We start from the raw sequence: 19,257 nt of genomic DNA, 5'->3' as shown, positions 1-19,257 counted from the left end.
GGTAGTTTGTATATTGAAAGCGGGAAGGCTTGAAAAACCAGAAGCAAATCAATGGGTTTAAGTGCAAGAGTCAAATCCCAGCAAATTCATTAGAATAGAAATGTCTATTGTGAATTATGTAGATCTGAATTTACCCCAAAGCCACCTATTGAGTGAAGTTTAGTCAGTCACTTAATATCATGTAGGCTGGTCGGGTTAAAGAATATTTAGGAGGAGAAAACCATCCTCCAAAAGCCGATTTATTTAGTAAATTAATTCCACCTACCTGTGTTCTTTCTATGGAAGCCCATGTAATCATGTTTGACTCCATCTATCAATTATCCTTCAGCAGCCCTTATATGGCAAAACTTATTACTGAAGACTATTGTTCATAGAAAGCAAAGGTCTGACCAAATACGTTGTCACAGAAATGGCCATGGATGTTGATAAAACTGATGGAATGAAGCAATTGGCTGAGAGTTCGTGAACTTCAGACTGCGTTGCCTAACTGATGGTGAAATGTGGGTGGCACCATTGTCCATGTTATATTCTTAAAAGCTGCTATGGTCAAGAACCGGTAAGAAACAGCAATGGTCTTCAACTTTCTAACCGCCTTGGACCTGTGCTTCTAAGGATGGAGAATAAAATTCTCTTTGTGTTTGAGTACAGCTGTCTTATCCATAAGAAGGGGTATCCAAGTAAGACCATGAAGTACTGAAAAATCTTGCAGATATTTATGACTCTTAAAATAGTTATTTCTGTTACTGAGACTTGATATATCAGATGTATTGGATGACTGAGAAGTAATATATAAAAAAAATCAGATAACTTATCTTGAGGATCATGTGGGCTTGATTGTAGCTATATGCAGGATCCCAGAGTATTGTAATGCTCAGGAAAACTCTACTTACAAAGCTTTTATCAATTTTTGAGGCTTTCAACCTAATAACTCACGCAACCCTGATAAAGATGCCAGAAGGTAAGGAAGTACAGTTTCAAAACTTTGATTTTATCTGCACTCTAGATCCAATATCTATAATGTGAGACTAGCTCAATGAAGGAGTGAGACAAGATTGTCCATTGTTGTTCATCCTATTAAATGAATTCATAGTATATCATGAGGAACAGTCTCAGAATGTCTGTATTTTTGAGTTGGACTTCCGCTTTTCACAGATTATATTCTGTTGCTAGGCTTGCCTGATCTAGCCTTGTTTGAAAGGACTAATAGGGTAAAGTGGTGCTCCCAAGAGCTGAATTATGGTTCCGTCATAATAGTGCATTAGCTAGCGCATTCAGGATAGTAACTGTGATGCACCAGATCTTGAAAGGGTCTCAAAATTAGTAGTTGGAAGATATAGTGTGCAATGGTCCCAATTCATTCTTATTGCCGCCTGGAAGTTCTGATGGACGCCAATTTTAATTTGGATAGAGTCCTTCGGGACCACGCTAAGAAGGGTGTAAGGTACTCCGCTGCTTCTCTTCAGGATCTGCAGAATATCCATTGCATCTTAAGTTTGTGGTGTCCTACTGTTCAAAGCCTGGAGCAAGGAGTCAGTGTCTTGGTGAGCACATCTCTTAGCTAAATTCTGCTATATGAGAATCTGGACAAAACCGGCCATTGATTAGTAAACCTATTTACATGGCTAGATTAGTAAACCTATTTACAAGGTCAAGGGGGCTGGCACACCACGATGTTCTATGTAGCTCTTTGCAGCACACCAGAACCAGATGTTCATGTAGCTGATGAAGGAGCTCAGAGGCTTGGGCATCAGCAATTCAAAGGTATTACCTGGAAAGCAGTATGTGTAGAGTGACAAGTATGTTTATGGTTTTATGTCTACCTTGCTTGGGCTGCAGAGAAGCAAGAATTTCTGCTCAAACTCTTCAATATGTTTCAACTGGTAGAACCAGTAGCCAATAAAATATTCTGTGTCCATGCTGTGGTTGGAAGAATGATGACAATTCGGTTGCACATTCTAAAACCAGATGTGTTGCTTACTTGCCTTGTGGGAGGAGTTCTGGTATATTCTCTTCCGGTGAGGATTCAGGTAAGCCTGTCAGTTGTCTAAAGATCGATCAGTACTTGAATTTGGAAGAAGGTGTGAGAACTCTTCGGGCCACATTGACTACAAAAATTAGATGCTTGGCAATGGTAAATTGAACAGATTTTATTCTGACTCATGCCAGACAATACCTTTCAGCAGTAGCGCCCAATAGTACACCAGAATATTATTAGTAGATCAGCTAACTTGGCTTATTGGTGGAACCTAGAGTAGTAGAGCCGTTACTGGAAGTTTGATTTATTTCCCTAAATTGCAGAAAACCCTTCAAGTCGATGTCTTAATGGATCAACTGGATAAGCAGCAGAAAGCTTATCAGAGCTTCTCCATGTGTTTGGTAACATGTTGATTTCTGTCAAAGACCAACCATTCCCCTCTTTTTAGCCAGTTAAGCTTCTGCAGTATCTTGACAACCTGTGCCTAAACTCTCCAGGTTTCACTAAGTGGAGCGTGTTCTTAAGGGGAAGAATTTCGGGCTCATTGAATATTTTTAAGGCAGAGGTGGGTAGATCTTGGTTAGGCAAGGGAATCAAAGGTTATCGGGGTAGATGGGAATATGGAAATTGAAACACAAGCAGATCGGCCATGATCTTATGGAATGGCAGGCTCGAGGGGCCGAATGGTCTACTCCTGTTCCTATTTCTCATGTTCTTATGTAATTTGTGCATTCTATATCAGGCAAGCAGAAACTCAGAATAGTTTGTTTTTGAAATTCTTAAAGTGGTGATGTGTGTTTGCTGATCAGAAAAATGTTCAACTTTATCTCAATAACATCTCTAAATTGTGAGTATTGTGTGAACTATTTGCCACTTGAACTGATTTGACTGGATTTGCAGTTTTTTTTTAATCCTCAAAGCCTCAATTAAGTCATTTTGAAAACAGACGACAGAGCTTTGGATGAGGTCAAGTCTATGCATGGTGGAGGTTGGACTCTGACCAGCAGAGTGTTGGAATAGTCAAGTCTAGAGGAAGGTGCAAATGAGCTGAGATAGGCAAAGTCTGGCAATGTTATGGGGGTGGAAGTAGGAGGTTTTAGTGATGGCACGGATGTATGGTCAGATGTTCATCTCTGGGTCAAATATGACACCAAGGTTGTGAACAGCCTGTTCACAATATTGGCTGAGGATAGGAGTTGGTATTCATGCGGTGCAGAGTCAGGTTGGGGAAGTATCAGTATTTGGCCTGCTCTTCATCTACTCTATTTAAATATACTTAGAACCATCTCATTTCTCATATATTCGCCAATGCATTGAGAAAAGTACCTTTCATTCCAGAGTGGCAAAAAGCAATTTTCAAATAAGAAAGAAAGGCTGGCTGTTTTGTTTTTGACCTGTGAACTTTCTCACCAACAGCAGTTGAACTCTGACCACAAGACCTAAGCCACTTGCCAAAAAAGAGCACTTGAACTGTGATCTTACTAGACAAGCCAAATTAGCAGCTAAACATCACAGCCTTTATCCAGACTCCAGACTGATGTCACTCACCTCATGGGAGACTATTTAGTTTGCAAAAATAAACTAGACGGTAAAGTTAAAATGTAAAATTTTAGGATGTTACTAAATTAGAGAAAACAATAGAAATCCAGAATGCAGCAAAAAATTTGGATCCTTATGCAGTTGGCCAAATAAATGACAAATGAGATTTAATACTGCTAAACGCAGAATATTGAAAATTGAGTGAAATTACATATATGCAACACATGCGGAAAATGACTGGAATCCTGTTAACTTTGTGAGATACAAGTCCTAGGGGGAGTAATTGACTTCTCATTACGTAACTTATAAAACACATGCCAATATTGTAATCTTTCCCAATCTTTTGTTTTTCTCCTCCTGGTTTTCTGAGTCATGTGATCCAATGGCCTGGTGTCTTTCAGAGAGCAGGAATATACGATGATATCCAGTTTTATCTCCACTGCGTACCTCAACAGTAAGAGCCTACATTCTTTGCCCCAAAGCCTGCTACCCTAGATACTTTTCCATATATGGTGACATTTTAGTGGATGAGCATCGTGTACTTTCATAGGAAAGCTGACTATTGCATCGGATGGGAGCTTTAAAAGTAGCTGATTTCTGCCAAATTATAATATTCCTTCCACCTGCTGCAGACCCACCACAATCAAATTCTGACAGTCGAAATTACACAGGAAATTGACAATTGGGCAAATTACCTGAGGGCTGACAGTGGCTGTGCTATTGTATCTCACACGAATTAAGGGGCAGTGTTGAAAGAATAATTTTGAGAGTATTTCAGTAGAAAGATGTTGTAATAGTCCCCAATATGTCCTCAAATGAAAGTTGCAATTTTTAAAAGGTTATAGTGGTCTCATCTTTGACATTGAGACTTTTCAACATAACTTTCTTTCTGCCTACATAAGAGTAAGAGAAAAGTACCCAAAACATTAGACCGCCAGCACTACCAGTATGCATCTCTAAACGTTGTAATAGTTCATCAATCAATAATTCTGTGCTTTCACAATTGCAGTTTAAAGAAGGATGTTGGGGTGTGGGGTGGTTGGTGGGAAATAGCTCCTCTGTATATGGTGTTTACCACCATGTGTCTCTTCATAGCCTTTTTTTCAGATAAGAGTTCATCAGGCTCCGAAGAGCATTCTGTGAAATAGCTTGTAGCAGTTTGGCATTTAGTGTATGCAGATGTTCTCGATGGCATCGTCACTGTTCTCCTGTGTAAGCCATATCCACAGGGAACAAAGCAGTAACCTGACTGTTGCCAATGGAGACATTTTCTCTCGCAGTGCAATTAGGTGAAATAGCTTTAGATAAAAGTGAAAAGCTGTTGAGAAAGTGGGAAGTTTAATGGCATGCATCCTTGAAAGCTGAGCAAAGTCCGAGCGAAAGCATCATTGGAAACTTAAGTTGTACCAGTAAGGTTGCCAATGTTGCAAATTTTTTTTCTCAGGGTGTAAGGGATACACCATGTAGCTATAGGTCAGTCAGTGGCACGTTAGCAGTGGGGCAGCGACAAGGGGCCGCAAGATAGGATAAAATTAATGCATTCCTAAAAAATAGCAAGTTAATTAATGTCAGCCTCTGGGTGTAAAAAGCAAATTACATTTAACAAGTTGATTTTTTTGAAGAAATAATAGCATGTATGTCTGAAAGGAACATGGTAAATGTATGCATAGAGTTTGAAGAGGAATTTGTTAAGTTGGTGTTAAGAGGCTTGTTGACGAAGTTAAGGAGCGTGAACTTTTGCAAATGACACGAAAATTGGTGGGGTGGTAAATAATGAGGAGGAAAGCCTTAGATTACAGGAGGATATAAATGGGCTGATCAGTGGCAAATGGGATAAGTGTGAGGTGATGCACTTAGGCAGGACAAACAAGGCACGGGAATACACGATGAATGGTAGGAGGCTGGGAAGTACCGAGGATTAGAGGTACCTTGGTGTGCATGTCCACCGGTCCCTTAAGGTAGCGGGACAGGTAGATAAGGTGATTAAGAAGGCATATGGGATACTTGCCTTTATTAGCCGAGGCATAGAACATAAGAGCAGGGAGGTTATGCCGGAACTGTATATAATGCTGGTTAGACCACAGCTAGAGCATTGTGTGCAGTTCTGGAATCCGCATTATAGGAAGGATGTGATTGCACTAGAGGGAGTGCAGAGAGGATTTACCAGGATGTTGCCTGGGCTGGAGAGTTTTAGTTAAGAGGAGAGATTGGATAGACTGGAGTTATTTTCCCTGGAGCAGAGGAGATTGAGGGGGGACATGATTGAGGTGTATAAAATGATGAGGGCCATAGATATGGTAGACAGGGAGGAACTTTTCCCCTTGGTGGAGGGGTCAATAACCAGGGAGCATAAGGGGCAGGAGGTTTAGAGGGGATGTGAGGAAGATTTTTTTCACCCAAAGGGTGGTGGGAATCTGGAACTCATTGCCTGAAAGGGTGGTAAAGGCAGAAACCCTCATAACATTTAAGAAATATTTGGATGTGCACTTGCGATGCCATGGCATACAAGGCTTATGGACCTAGTGCTGGAAAATGGGATTGGAATAGTTAGGTACTTGTTTGACCGGCGCAGACTCGATGGGCCTTTTTCTGTGCTGTAGACCTCTATTACTCTGACTCTATGACTCTAACTTCAAGAAAATGTAACGGCATGGATAGGAAGGTGGTTCAGGCCAAAAAAAAAAGTTAGATGATGTTTTGAAATAGCAGAATGTTAAATAGTGGGGATCAGTGTTGGGACCACTGATTTTAATTCTTGCAATGATTTGATGTCATGCGCAAACATTTTACCCCATGCTAGCAGATATATTATCAAAGTTATTGAGTTCTTAATGTGCAATAATGGTATTTGAGCACAGGACTCCTGGATTGCTCATCCAGTACCACATCTGCTAGGTTAGGAGTCATGAGTTAGTAACTAAAGGACATAAGTATATTGCTGTGTTTCATTAATCTTGGGGGAGGTGGGGGGCACAGTTTCCATAACATTTTCTTTTCCTTCTGCCGCTCCCTGCCTCTCCACCCCTTTCTTGCATCATCCCATTACCTGGGTTGATGATTTTTTTTTCTTCTTGCACTCCACGTCCACCTTCCTTTAATCCACCTGCCGACCATACTCTCAGCCCCCATTTTTCTTGTGCAATGGCTGAATCATTGACAAATAATGAACTCTACAGCCTTCAATAGCTCGGTCAAAACCTGATTAATTCTTCAGACATGCTTTTTTTTTGTGCCTCAAGAATCTAACCAACAGCTATTATTTCTGAAATTTTGCAAATTTGATTCTTGGTCCTAATCTTGACTGAAATCTGGTCTCGTAATCATCTCCAGCCTCAGATGTAACTTCTAGTCCAGTTTCTGACCGAATGTCCTCATTGCTTGCTTGCCTCAGCCTCTGCACGGAGCTGCAATTGGTGATTTCAACCTCAGCCTAAATTCCCTATGCTCTCTCTGAGTTCACTACCCTCCTATCCTTCCTGCACTTCTCACTTCACATTAGTTCACCCACTCCTACTCATGGTCAACCCCTTCCCTGCCGCAGTCTTATCTCACATGGTCTCTCTACTCCCATCACGTCCAGCCATCTCTGATCATTTTGTTTAATCCCCCTCCACTCATTTCTTCCTTGCGCATCCGCCCTGGGAAAAAAAAAACTCCACTGGCACTTAAAATGCTACTTTCAAATCCCAATAGTCTATTTTTTGTTCCTATATTCTCCACAACGTTTCTGCTCAACAAGTGAAATTCAGTCATCACCCCTGTGCTCGCTGATCAACATTGGTGCCTAGTCCGACAATGCCTTGATTTTAAAATTCTCATCTTTGTTTTCAAATTCTTCCATTGCCTCACTTTCCCTATTTCTGTAGCCTCCTCCAGCTCTGATTCCCCTGAGAGATCTGTGCTCCTTCAATTCTGACCTCTTGAGTAAATGTGATTTTCATTGTGCCACTGTTGGTAGCCATGCCTTTGGAGCCTGGGCCTTAAAGGATGGAATACCCTCCCTAAACCTTTCCATGCCTCTCCCTCCCTGCCCTCCTTTAACAGGCTTCTTAAAACTATCTCTTTAACCAAGATTTTGCTTATGTGGCCTAACATGTCCTTGTGTAACTTGGTGTCAAATCTTGTTTAATGCCATGTGACATTCCACTGTGTTAAAAGTGTGTTAAATGTAAGTTATTGGTGCTATCAATATGCTTTGCTTTTCATGCTAAATGCAACTTTGCATTCAGAAGTTGAATAATCGTTGCATATTTAGGCAGGTCATGTACTATTTCTTACAATCCTGTTCAGTACAAGAAAAATGGACAGCCTGTTTTTCATTTCTAAACTCCTTCCTCTCTGTATCCTATCTTATCTTTATTTCATCAGTACTACTCTGATTAGTGATCTTCTGAACTTTCCGCTGTTCCTTGTAAGCTCCACGTGCAACATTCTGTTTCAACTTGGCTCATTGTGCAGCCTATTACTCCACTGATTTTTTTTTCCTCAAAACTGGATCTTGTAAACTTCTTAATATTGTTGCCATCCTACAACTGCTTGACTTCTAAAATCCAATTTTACTGTCACCTGATTGCCAACACACCAAATTAATTTTATTTTAAATTGCTCCTGTGCATTCACACCCAATTTGTTGTTTGGCAGAGCTGCATGCTTTAGCTGGCTGAATAAGGGAAATAATGAAAAGAGAGTATCACTAATCTTCTAAGTGATCTGTTAGGTGTCAGTTAAGCACACAGGAGAGAAGGAAAACTGAGATGGACCCAAATAAAAACAGGCCATGCTGGAAAGCAGGTCTGGCAGCATCTGTGGAGAGGGAAACAGAGCTAATGTTTCGAGTCTGTGAGACTCTTCTGAGTTTTTCCAGCATTTCCTGTTTCTTTTGCAGGTTTCCAGCATCTGCAGTATTTTGCTTTTATCTTAGTGAGAATGACCCAGCTTTTACTCAGCAAAATTATTGTAGAATTGAGCTTTGTAAGGAAGGCCACGTAGTGGAAGGTGCTGCGTGGAGTTGGAGAGAGAGCACACAGTTTAAAGCACATAATGGTCGTGTGCTCTTCCCCAAAGGCACTTGGAGCACCAGGCATTGGAGGAGTTAGCTAAAAGCAGGAAATAAAAGTCTGTGACGTGGTTAATGCATGTGGTGCCCTTTATAATACACAGCCTATGAGGAATAGAGTTAACAAAGTAGCTTGTTAGTGAAACCCTGCAACCAGTCGCTCAGAATTTTCTGAGAGGCATATGACACTCTCTGCTGTTTGTACACAAATTGCACAGGAAGGGTAGATGCGAGGTTAAATGCAGAAATTGAAAAGTTGCTGTCAGAGATGTGCTGCTCTACCACCATTTGCTTTGTGAAAACAGACTCTTGTCTGCCTTACCATTGAAATGTATTGAATAACACCATTCCTTCACTGTCGCTGGGTCAAAATCCTGAAACTCCTTCCTGAACAGCATGTTGGATGTACCTACACCGCATGGACCGCAGTGGTTTAAGAAGGTGGCTTACCACCGCCACCTCAAGGGCAATTAGGGATGGGCAATAAAACCGCTGGCCTTGCCAGCGACACCCACATCCTGTGAAAGAGTAAAAAAAAATGGTGTGAAGCTCCTGTATTTAGGTTGGAAACAAGCTACACTCCCCACAAGTCATTTCAAGTCTAAGTACTATTTTAATGATGTGATTGAGTGTTAATTACTGCCTATCAACTGCACTGGCATAGAAAATGAACTAATAAAAGTGTCAAGCCTTATTGCATCAGGTTTAATTGTTGGGTTTTTAGACTTTTCTTTATATTCTATTTTGTTCTCTCTCTCTCAATGTGGTTAAGGAGATATGCAGTTGCTTTCCCTTTTCAGTCAGATCCCAGATACCCTTTAGATGGCACTGTACTATTTCCATCTCCCATTTTCAACAACTTCTAGGGCAAAATGCCATTCAGATTAAATGGGCAATGGCAAGTCTAACGAGCAGCTCTGGTTCCAGCAAACTCTGGGCCTTAATCTTTCCACATCATTTTGAGGGATGGTGGGTTGGTGTGACACTGAAACAAAGCACAAGCAACATAGCAACTTCTGTGTAACAGAAGTCATTGGTTATTATTCATTATTATTATTCACTTACCCCTCCATAGGTAATTGATATATAAATTCTGCTGAGAATGTTGGATTGTGTAGAATATTCCAGTACCACATCAGAAGTTGAACACTGATAAAAGTGGAGGAAGTGCTAAAGGCTGTTTTACTGAAGATGCTTTGGGCCAGTTTGGTACATTAGGGCATGACGGTATCTTAAAGTGGCAACTTGGACACTTGGCTAGGTGTGTCTTGTATGAATGCCGGTGAACCATTCTTTTGAAGCTCTATAAGTGGAGCTCCTTCATATTCATGTATGACATAGCATTATAAGCAGGGACCCAGCTGAATACATGAATGCAATCCCTCGTACCCCATGGATAGGTAGCATGCTATAGAATTGTACAGCCTTTTCTTGTACGATATTAAGAAACTCATCCTCATAAAACAACAAGTCTTATTCATGAGTAGTGAACTGTGAGACATGTTATATGTCTCCAATTGCTTGTCTCGAAGGAGCTAGAAAAATAAAGATTTTTGTCAGAGTGGCAGTGATAGCTCCTGACTGTGTCATCCAGACTAGCTTGGCTAGACATCATCCTCTTGGAGATGGTACAGGTCCATTACTGTCTCCCTGTGAAACTGCAGCCTATTGAGGCATGTCTTACAAGTCAGTATTGTTAATTTGCTTGGGGCAGCATGCCTGGCTGACATGATAGTGAAAGCTCACAGTGGCTTAGGTGTCACCCTGCTTCCCTGACAGCCCTGACTGCACTTTCTTATCTTCCGCAGCAAGTTCATACCAGGGAAGTGCTGAATAAATTTGTCATGCTTCATGTGCACAGAATCACATTATAATTGTATGTTTCCTGAAAGTTTCTCACTGCAACTTGGGCAGAAAGAAACACATTCTGCGGGGAGGAGGAATGGTGGTGACGTAGTGGCATTGTCACTGGACGGGTAATCCAGAGACCCAGGGTAATGCTTCGGGGACCTGTGTTCAAATCCCACCACCGCAGAATTTCAATAAAAATCTGGATTTCAGAAGTCTAATGCTGACCCTGAAACCATTGTCAATTGTCGTAAAAACCCATCTGGTTCACTAATGTAAGGACTAATCTTTACTAATGGACCAATGTCCTTTAGGGAAGGGAATCACCTGATCTGACCTACATGTAACTCCAGATCCACAGCAATGTGGTTGACTCGTAAATGCCCTCTGAACTGGCCTAGCTGCCACTCAGTTGTATCAAACCGTTAAAAAGTCAATAAAAAGGAATGAAACTGGACAGACCACCCAGCATTGACCTGGGCACCAGAAACAACAACAGCAAACCCAGCAAAAGTCCTCCTTGCTAACACGGAGAAGCTCTCAGTCTTGTGCCAAAATTGGGAGAACTGTCTTACAGACTAGTCAAGCAACAACCTGACATAATCTCCTTAGGCAGCACCTTCCAAACCCACTGCTACCAGCTAGAAGGACAAGGGCAGCAGGTACATGGGAAAACCACCACCTGGAAGTTCCCCTCCAAACCATCCTGACTTGGAAATATATCACAGTTTCTTCACTGTCACTGGGTCAAAATCCTGAAACTCCCTCCCTAACAGCACTGTCGGTGTTCCTACACCACATGGACTGCAGTCAAGAAGGCAGCTCACCACTACCTTGTCAAGGGCAATTAGGGATGGGCAATAAATGCTGGCCTAGCCAGCGATGCCCACATTCCGTAAATGAATTTTAAAAAAGCACAGTGCTTCTGTTTCCCCTTCCACCTTCTCTCAATCATCAATCGTGCTGTTCTGTTGACATTATGTACAAGTCCTTCTCACAGTGCACAAAACATGGATCGGGGTGAAGAGCAATAAAAAAAATGATCACAAACTGGCTCTCCCTATTACCACTGGTGGAATCTGTTATTCTTATAATCAATAAACCCACCCCCCCACTCCCAGCACCCAACAAGTAAAAAGACAACTTTTGGATCACGTCTTGGAGCAGATTTCTGAATGTGTATAAAGATTTACAAATGAGGGTTTTTTTAATATACATGTAGATATAAATTTTGGTGTCTAACCACCAGCCACCTAGGTTATAACTCAGGTTGCATTAAACTTTTGAGGACAGATGATGCACGATGGGCATCTATGTTGAACTTCAATTCTGATTGCTCAGATATTATGCTCACAGTACAAAATATTGAAGAACTTAAGTGGCCATAAACAAATTGCTGAGGAAATATGGTGGTGAATTTTGTAGGAACTTAGATTGCCAGTTTCCCATTAGTAATTGCCACCTGAAGGATCATTTTGTTCCTGAAATCTAACTGGAAGTTGTGTCAAATGTTCAATTATGCTAGATGCATAAAACTGAGATTAAAATTTACTGATAATAATTGTGAAGTGCTTTGGAACATCTTGTTACATGAAAGGTGCGATACAAGTATTGGCTGTATGAGTTTTCTTTCAAATAAACTAGAGTCTGCATTATAATTGGTCCAGGAATAAATCTCAATGACTGTTCACAATGGTATTGTCTCATCTTTTGTATAGTTCCAGCTGTAGGAATCATAGGATCATCTGACACAAAATGAGGCCATTTGGCCCATCATCTGTGCCAGCTCTTTGAAAATGCAATCCAATTAGTCAGAATCTACCCCTCTTTCCCCCACCCACCTCCAAACCTTAGATGTGCTTTCACCTTGCTTATGGACAGTGAGTTCCAGATTATTGTAACTCATTGCGTTTAAAAAAAAAAATCCTTATGTTGCCTCTGGTTCTTTTGCTAGTTACCTAAAATATGTGACCTCTGGTTACAGCAATCTCCTTATTTACTCTATCAAAACCATTGATGATTTTGAATGCCTTTATTATAGCTCTGCTTAGCCTTCTCTGCACTGTGGCGGACAATCACAGCTTCTCCAGATAACTGAAAATCTTGAACTCTGTAATAGACATCCAATTATGAACAAATATATAATTTCAGTTTTAATCTTCCAAGCGCCATTACAGATTTATCGAAATGCATATCATCCATGTTCACAGCTGCGTCAGGGCAAGGTCCACCCGACGGATCCTTGCTTGCTGTGGTCTGAAATGTGTGTCCTTGTGTATGGGGTTGATTGGATTTGATATGTCTCAAGATCATCAACTACCCTTTTGTCAAGATATTTCAAATCAGAAATCGCACAAGATGCTCACAGTGCTCTCTGTGCAACTCTAACTTTATTGCTTTCCTTCTCCTGTTGTGCATCTTCCATCCTCTCATCACAACTTTTGGGATGTGTCCCCATGCCTGTACCTGCCAAATATTGTAATTTAGCATTCAGCCAATTGCACTTCATTGACTTTCTAACCCCATATGCTACCTGAACCTCCTGCTGATTGATACCTATCGTACCTTGGGCTATATCCCTGCTGCTTCGGGAACTGGATAATGGCTGGCATGACCACTTATAACCGTTGTATTGTTTAAAAGCTACCACTCGTCTTTACCAGGACCGCGCTTCAGTTCACTTTGATCACCAGTGGAAGGAGGTGAAGTTGAAAGAAAAATCTAATGTTTGTTCAATTTTGTTGCTGCAGCTGAAGGGCAATAATAATGATGACAATGGTTTGAAACCTGGAGCAAAAACTTTGGGGACTTGACCATTTTCCACCTCCACCCTGTCTCCACAACCACCCCCCTCCCCCCACTCCCAACATTAAAGTACTAAAAGCAGTTGGATTTGCACAAATTAATTTGGAACTTTTTTTTCCCCCTTCCTTAAAGCCTGAAGTTAGTTTGTTTAAATCTTCAGCTAAATGATCCAGTATTTACATGAAAGAAACACATTGCAGTTCGTAGCCCGAAGGTACAATTTGTAAAATGTGTACAGTTGATAAACTTTTAAAACCACACTGAAACATTCCTTTTGCATTAACTTCAACTCTGAGGAAAGAGTTCAATGCTGCTAAAATCCATCACAGTTGAAGGTTTTTTTTAGTTTAGTCCAAGAACACAGTGAATTGATTTGTTTCTGCAAATGTTGCCAAATCTTTGACATTTAACATTACAAACGGGTAAAATCATTTTTGTACGTGACGTGTACTGAAATACTTCAAAGCACTTCACGTGCCAATCAATATCTTTCCACAATGGTATGTACAGTAAATCAGTCAACAATGATATTCCTAGTACAAACTGTATTGAAAGCCGGGCAGTTCCCTTTATTCTATTAGAAGGCAAATAAAACCATTTTTCTAAGTAATATCTTAATACTCTACATTGTAATCATTATTATTTGTAAGAAAGATTATGCGAGTTAATCAAATTTTTGGGTCTTCAAATTGTGTCGCTCTTAAATTGTTCCCTAAACTCTTTCTTGTTTGGTAATTTTATCTGTCATTTTATATAGATCTTCCCCACCCCTGTTCTTCTCGGTCCTTATTTGAACTAAGTTTTAATGGCACTATCTGCTGTCTAATATACAACTAGTTGTTTCCAAATTGCCAACATTGCCCAGCCAGCGTCATTTTTTCCATTGACAGCTACTTCTGCTTAAATTCTTTGTGCACATTTTATTATTCAGATTTTACTGCCATAAGTCAGCATTGGCATGATTGCATTGTGGCTGAAATATTTGCCACTCGTTTATTACTGCCATTTCGACATGAACTGCACATCCATAGAATAATTACTTTTTCTTGTTTTCTTTCTAGGATCAAAGAGGCAGAAGCACATATACATAATCAAAAGAAAGAAAGGTCTTACTCTGTCAAGGAAAAAGTCAAAACTGGGATGGTGAGTTGATGCAATATGTCTAGGAAAGATGATAAACTCTAAGTCTTCTAGAATAATTGGGTTTGCCATGAACTTGCCTCTTGGTGCGACTGTTTTCTCCGATGCATGTACCTGGGATTCAAAAGAAAGAAATGGGTGTTGGTTTTTGACTTGTGTTGAAACAGCTCTTGGGGAAACCATTTCCAAATCCAAAGGAAGATTATGTAATTTGGTGCATGTAATCTTGAGCTATGGCTCTGCTGGTAGCACTCTTACCTCTGTGTCGTGGGGTTGTGGGTTCAGGCCACACTTTAGAGATTTGAGCATAAAATCTCCAGGCTGACACTCCAGTACAGCACTGAGGGAGTGCTGCACCATTGGAGGTGCCGATTTTCAGCTGAAACGTTAAAACAAGGGATGTCTGCCTGCTCGCTTGGATGGGTATAAAAGATCGCGTGATGCTGTTTTGAATTTCTCCCTGGTGCCTAGTTGATATTTAGTCCCTCCCTCGGCATTCTTGAGAAACACATTATCTGGATTACAATATTGACTACACTTCAAAAGTACTTTATTGGCTGTAAAGAGCTTTGGGATGCCCTGAGGTTAAGGAAGGCACTATATAAATGCAAGCCCTTTTGTGCTTTGTAATGTGGAAATTATCAAAGAATTGTTCGAATGGAATATAAAGATTAGTATGATTTTTAAAAATGCAACATAAACTGCAATTGCATTCTAATATGGGGAAGCAGCATTTAGTTAATATATTCATTTAATTTAGTAAGTGAGGATCACAACATATTGCCAACCACAGTTGACTCTTCAGCAGGGAGGAAAGGTTTCTTGTGTACTTTCCAAGGGGAGTAGACTTCTTTCCTATTCAGTCGAATGCGCAGATGCTGGAACCATAGAAGAGGGGAAGGTCATTGAAAAATTGTGGCCTAAAATTCGTTAGCAGGTGCAATTCAGACAGCATGCATGGACAACATATGGGAACACAGAGCCCCAAGAAGGAAATCTGCCCTCTGGCCTCGTCAGAATAAATTGAGTGGTGGGCGCTGCTCCATCATTGCTCTTACCAGAAACAGTTAGAAGGTAATTATCATGGCTCCAACTCCACCTGAAATCAATGGCGATCAGCATTTTCCTGCTTTTAGGCCAGTTTTTCCATTTAAAAATGATGGTGCTGGGGGCCTGGCAGCTGCATGATATTGACTTTGTAGCACACTCATTGAATCAGACTTTCAAATGATGTTGAGAATTTTGAGCTTTTAAGGAATGCATTTCCCTTCAAAGTACAAATACCAATGATCTTTGAGAGGGAAAACACATCAGCAAAACACCTGAGGCTCAAGCAGCAAAGTTGTGTTGTTCCAGCTAAAAATGAACAGGCAAGAGGTTCAGTTTCACCAACTGGTGTACTTTTATCAGTCCTTTGAGTTCAAACTAAAATTAGCTTCAGGGAAACATCATTTCTTAACTTGTTTTCTTTGAAGTTGAGATTTCAGTAGACTATGCAGCTCAAATTAAATTACTCAATTAAAATAAAAGCAAATAATTGAAATGCGGTAAATATATGCCTCAAGATTCTGACTTATAGACTTCTCTGTAATTGGAAAAAGTTAAAATCTTAATGAAAATTACAATACTTTTTTTTCTAAATCCATCTGAGTATGGCCATTATTAGTTCTCTTCCATAAAACTAAATTTCTTTATTGGCCATTGGCTGTACTGCTTCTCAGTTACCACATATGCAGAGTAACTTTGATCTTTGGTCAATAGTGTAAAATGGCTACCCATTATACATCTCTCCCACTTTTTATTTCTATTCAGTGGAAATGAAAATTGAGAGAGTTCCCTCTCACTACTGTTCATCAACTTCCTTGTTTTAGTTTGACAGGTAATATGATCGGTGCAGGCTTGAAGGGCCGAAGGGCCTGTTCCTGTGCTGTACTTTTCTTTGTTCTTTATTCTTTCTTGCACCTCTCTCTCCCTCTCTCTCATTTATCAATGCTACCATGGACAGTGCTCCTTTTGCCTTGTATTCTTGTTCCTTTTGCATCCCATGTATTCTACGTTCCAATCCTCATCAAGTTGCACTTGAGACTCATCTCTCATATTTCCTGAGGCCCTAAAACTCTGGAATGCCTTGCTTCTCTTTTCAAAAATAATGGACTGGGGAGAGGGGGAATGCAGGCGAATTAACATTTGCCAGTAAATAAACACTAGGTCCTCAGCATTTTTAATCCTATCTGAAAGCCTTATTTTGTTAGGCTTACTTACAAGATTATTTTTGGGTTTTAATTAAGTTTTAATTAACTATTTCCCATGCTCAACATCAGTGACCACTCAAAGTACAATTCTTTGCCTTTAGATATTCTGTAGCAAGTATGTTGGTGAACCCGAGGTCATACAAAACCTTGGTTGCTTTTTTTAGCTTACTGAATGTCACGAGCCAAACAACCACCTGGATTTTAAAAATTAGTAGAACAAGCATTCTGTTGCAGAAGATTTTTTAAAAAAGTCACAAGCAATAAGCACAAATTTATCGTACTTCACAAAATGTATCTAGTCTTCCTCAAATATATCAAGTAGTGAAGAAAGAGTATTCACCAATTCCTTCAGTATCACTGGCCCTGCAATAGGATCCATTAATAGCAATGTTACATGTGGTCCTTTAGCTATTTCTTGATGGACTTGCTGTCTTTCTCTTGATGTCCTCTGAGGCAGTAGGAAAGATGGTTGTAAAGATTTGCCCTGCTTAAGTTCAACTCTTTCATTAATTCCCAGAGCAAAAGGAATCTTCAGAAGTTAGTTAATGGTGACGAATATACATATAATTATAAGAAACACAGAATTTCTGTGGTCAACCCCTGGAACATCAGTAGTGTCTAGTAGATATTATTGCAGATAAGCCTTTTTTAAAAAAAACTACTTTATCCTCATATCTCCTTATCTTTTTTGATGACACTCCTGTGAAGCACCGTGGGACATTTTGCTGCAATAAGAGCATAAACGCAAATTGTTGTTGTCCCTTTGTTGCCAACGCTATTTGAAGCAAGCACCTTCAACAAAATTTCAATTCAATTTAGCATTTTTGTCACCTTCATGGCTTTGAACCAATGGTTCTCAGAGTCTCCTTGTGCTTTTCTGCGTTCAAGGCAGAAGGGCCATTTAGTGGCTCCCAGCTCCTTGTGCAAATATATTGAAATATATAGTTTGTTTTGCTCTTCCCTCTTAACTTCTTCCCTTCTAACAATTCATTTTGGTTGAACTTGTGTGTTTGTATTTGTGTTTTGAGTTATTGTAACATTAAAATGTTAATCATTTTTATTTTTGTTTTACAGAAAGCAAAAGTGACTATGAAAGACAAACGTGTAAATGAATCTTATCCTTAGGAATTGAAGAGCACATACATAACACCTTTTCCCTCAACTTTTATGTTTATACCCATGTAATGGCACATTATCACACCTTTTTGTGCCCATTCCATAGAGGAGATGTTAAAGCTAACTACTTGATTGATGATGTTCAGCCATATGATTGTACTACTCTTTATATCTGCTATATGAGGGCATTGCATTCATTGACTGCATGCTCATTAGACAAAAAACATCTTCTGGAAAGTATTTTGTAGCAAACTTTGGACCTGAAGGGATGCTGGATATTTTGGGTTTTTAGACAGTAGCTAATGAACTGATGATTTGTTGAGGAGAGCAACACAATCAGTGATTGGACATGTTTAATCCTTCCAGTGGCACTGTGTATTTTACATTAAATATATATATATATATATATAAATAATATATATATATTCCAGAACAGAATTAATTAACTAAATGATTTGGACAAATTCTAGATTTTTGTCCAATGGATAAACATTAACGATGCATGAGAAATAGAACAGTTATTTTCTTAAATATTACTTTCTAACCCCTGTGACTTGCTATACTTGACAAGGTATGAGCATGGGCAAATTTCATCTTCAAGGGATTAATCAACCCAGTTAAAACTTACAAGTATTTTTGATTTGGTTAGGATGAGCTAGTATTGCTGCGAGGGAGATTACAGTTTGCCCACAGTGGACACTTCCCAGTGTTAAGGTGGAGCTTTGTCTGATGGGGGTGGTTGTGGCACTGAAATGCACTGCTGTTCAGCTTTTACTAGGATTAAGTTCTAAAGCTATTATAATAAACACTTATCTGTACACCTCATAGTTTTTTGTGTTTTAAATGTAAATTTGGTGTCTTACTGCTGTTCATAAGACAACATATTAAATTATTTAAATGTAGGTATATAACAGCATGTCGATTTTAGATTCTATTGCGTCAGGATAACTTATATTTGTAAAATGCTGTAAGTTGACAATAGTCTGTTAAAATCGCCAAGTGCAATACTGTATTTAGTATTTCTATTTGGAGTTTCTTTTCAAGGTCTGTTAATTTATATGAAATGTACTGTAGTTTTTTTCAGATAAATAAAATTTGACTAATACTCGAGTGTTTTGTGGAATGTTTAACCATATTGTGGGGACTTTAAGGTTGTGCCCAGCTGTAATATCTTTAATGCGTGCGTACAGCTCGAATGGAGTAAGAGCAAAATGCTGTGGATGCTGGAATTCTGAAAGAATCAAAGAAGAATCATTCAACTTGAAATATTAACTCTGTTTCTCTCTCCACAGATGCTGCCAGACCTGCTGAGTTTTTCCAGCACTTTGTTTTTATTAAAGCTTGAGTAGATTTTTCTGTGTTTGCAACACCCATCAATATATTCATAGCCTTTATCTCCTTCCCAGCACCTGCTTTTCTGCAATAATCGACCCAAAACTGGAAATGGAGTATTCACCAAACTTGCCTTCTGTACCTCCCCAGATGCCAATCGATCAAGAGATTGGCAATAATCTGGGAGCAGTAAA

At 39.7% G+C, this 19,257-nt stretch overlaps 1 protein-coding gene across 1 annotated transcript in view; it reads left to right on the top strand.

Moving 5' to 3' along the window:
- fmn2b (formin 2b) overlaps positions 1 to 18,833 on the top strand; it is a 399,672-nt gene extending 380,839 nt beyond the window's left edge. Inside the window, exons 17-18 of the mRNA XM_078557267.1 lie at positions 14,285 to 14,366; positions 17,690 to 18,833. Of these exons, the coding sequence (XP_078413393.1) occupies positions 14,285 to 14,366; positions 17,690 to 17,740 (133 nt within the window). The 3' untranslated portion in view covers positions 17,741 to 18,833. The remainder of the gene's footprint in view (positions 1 to 14,284; positions 14,367 to 17,689) is intronic.
- Positions 18,834 to 19,257: the final 424 nt, after the last annotated feature.

The sequence above is a fragment of the Cetorhinus maximus genome, chromosome 14, assembly GCF_964194155.1.
Source record: "Cetorhinus maximus chromosome 14, sCetMax3.hap1.1, whole genome shotgun sequence".
Lineage (NCBI taxonomy): Eukaryota > Metazoa > Chordata > Chondrichthyes > Lamniformes > Cetorhinidae > Cetorhinus > Cetorhinus maximus.
This window is presented reverse-complemented; position numbering and strand designations above follow the sequence as displayed.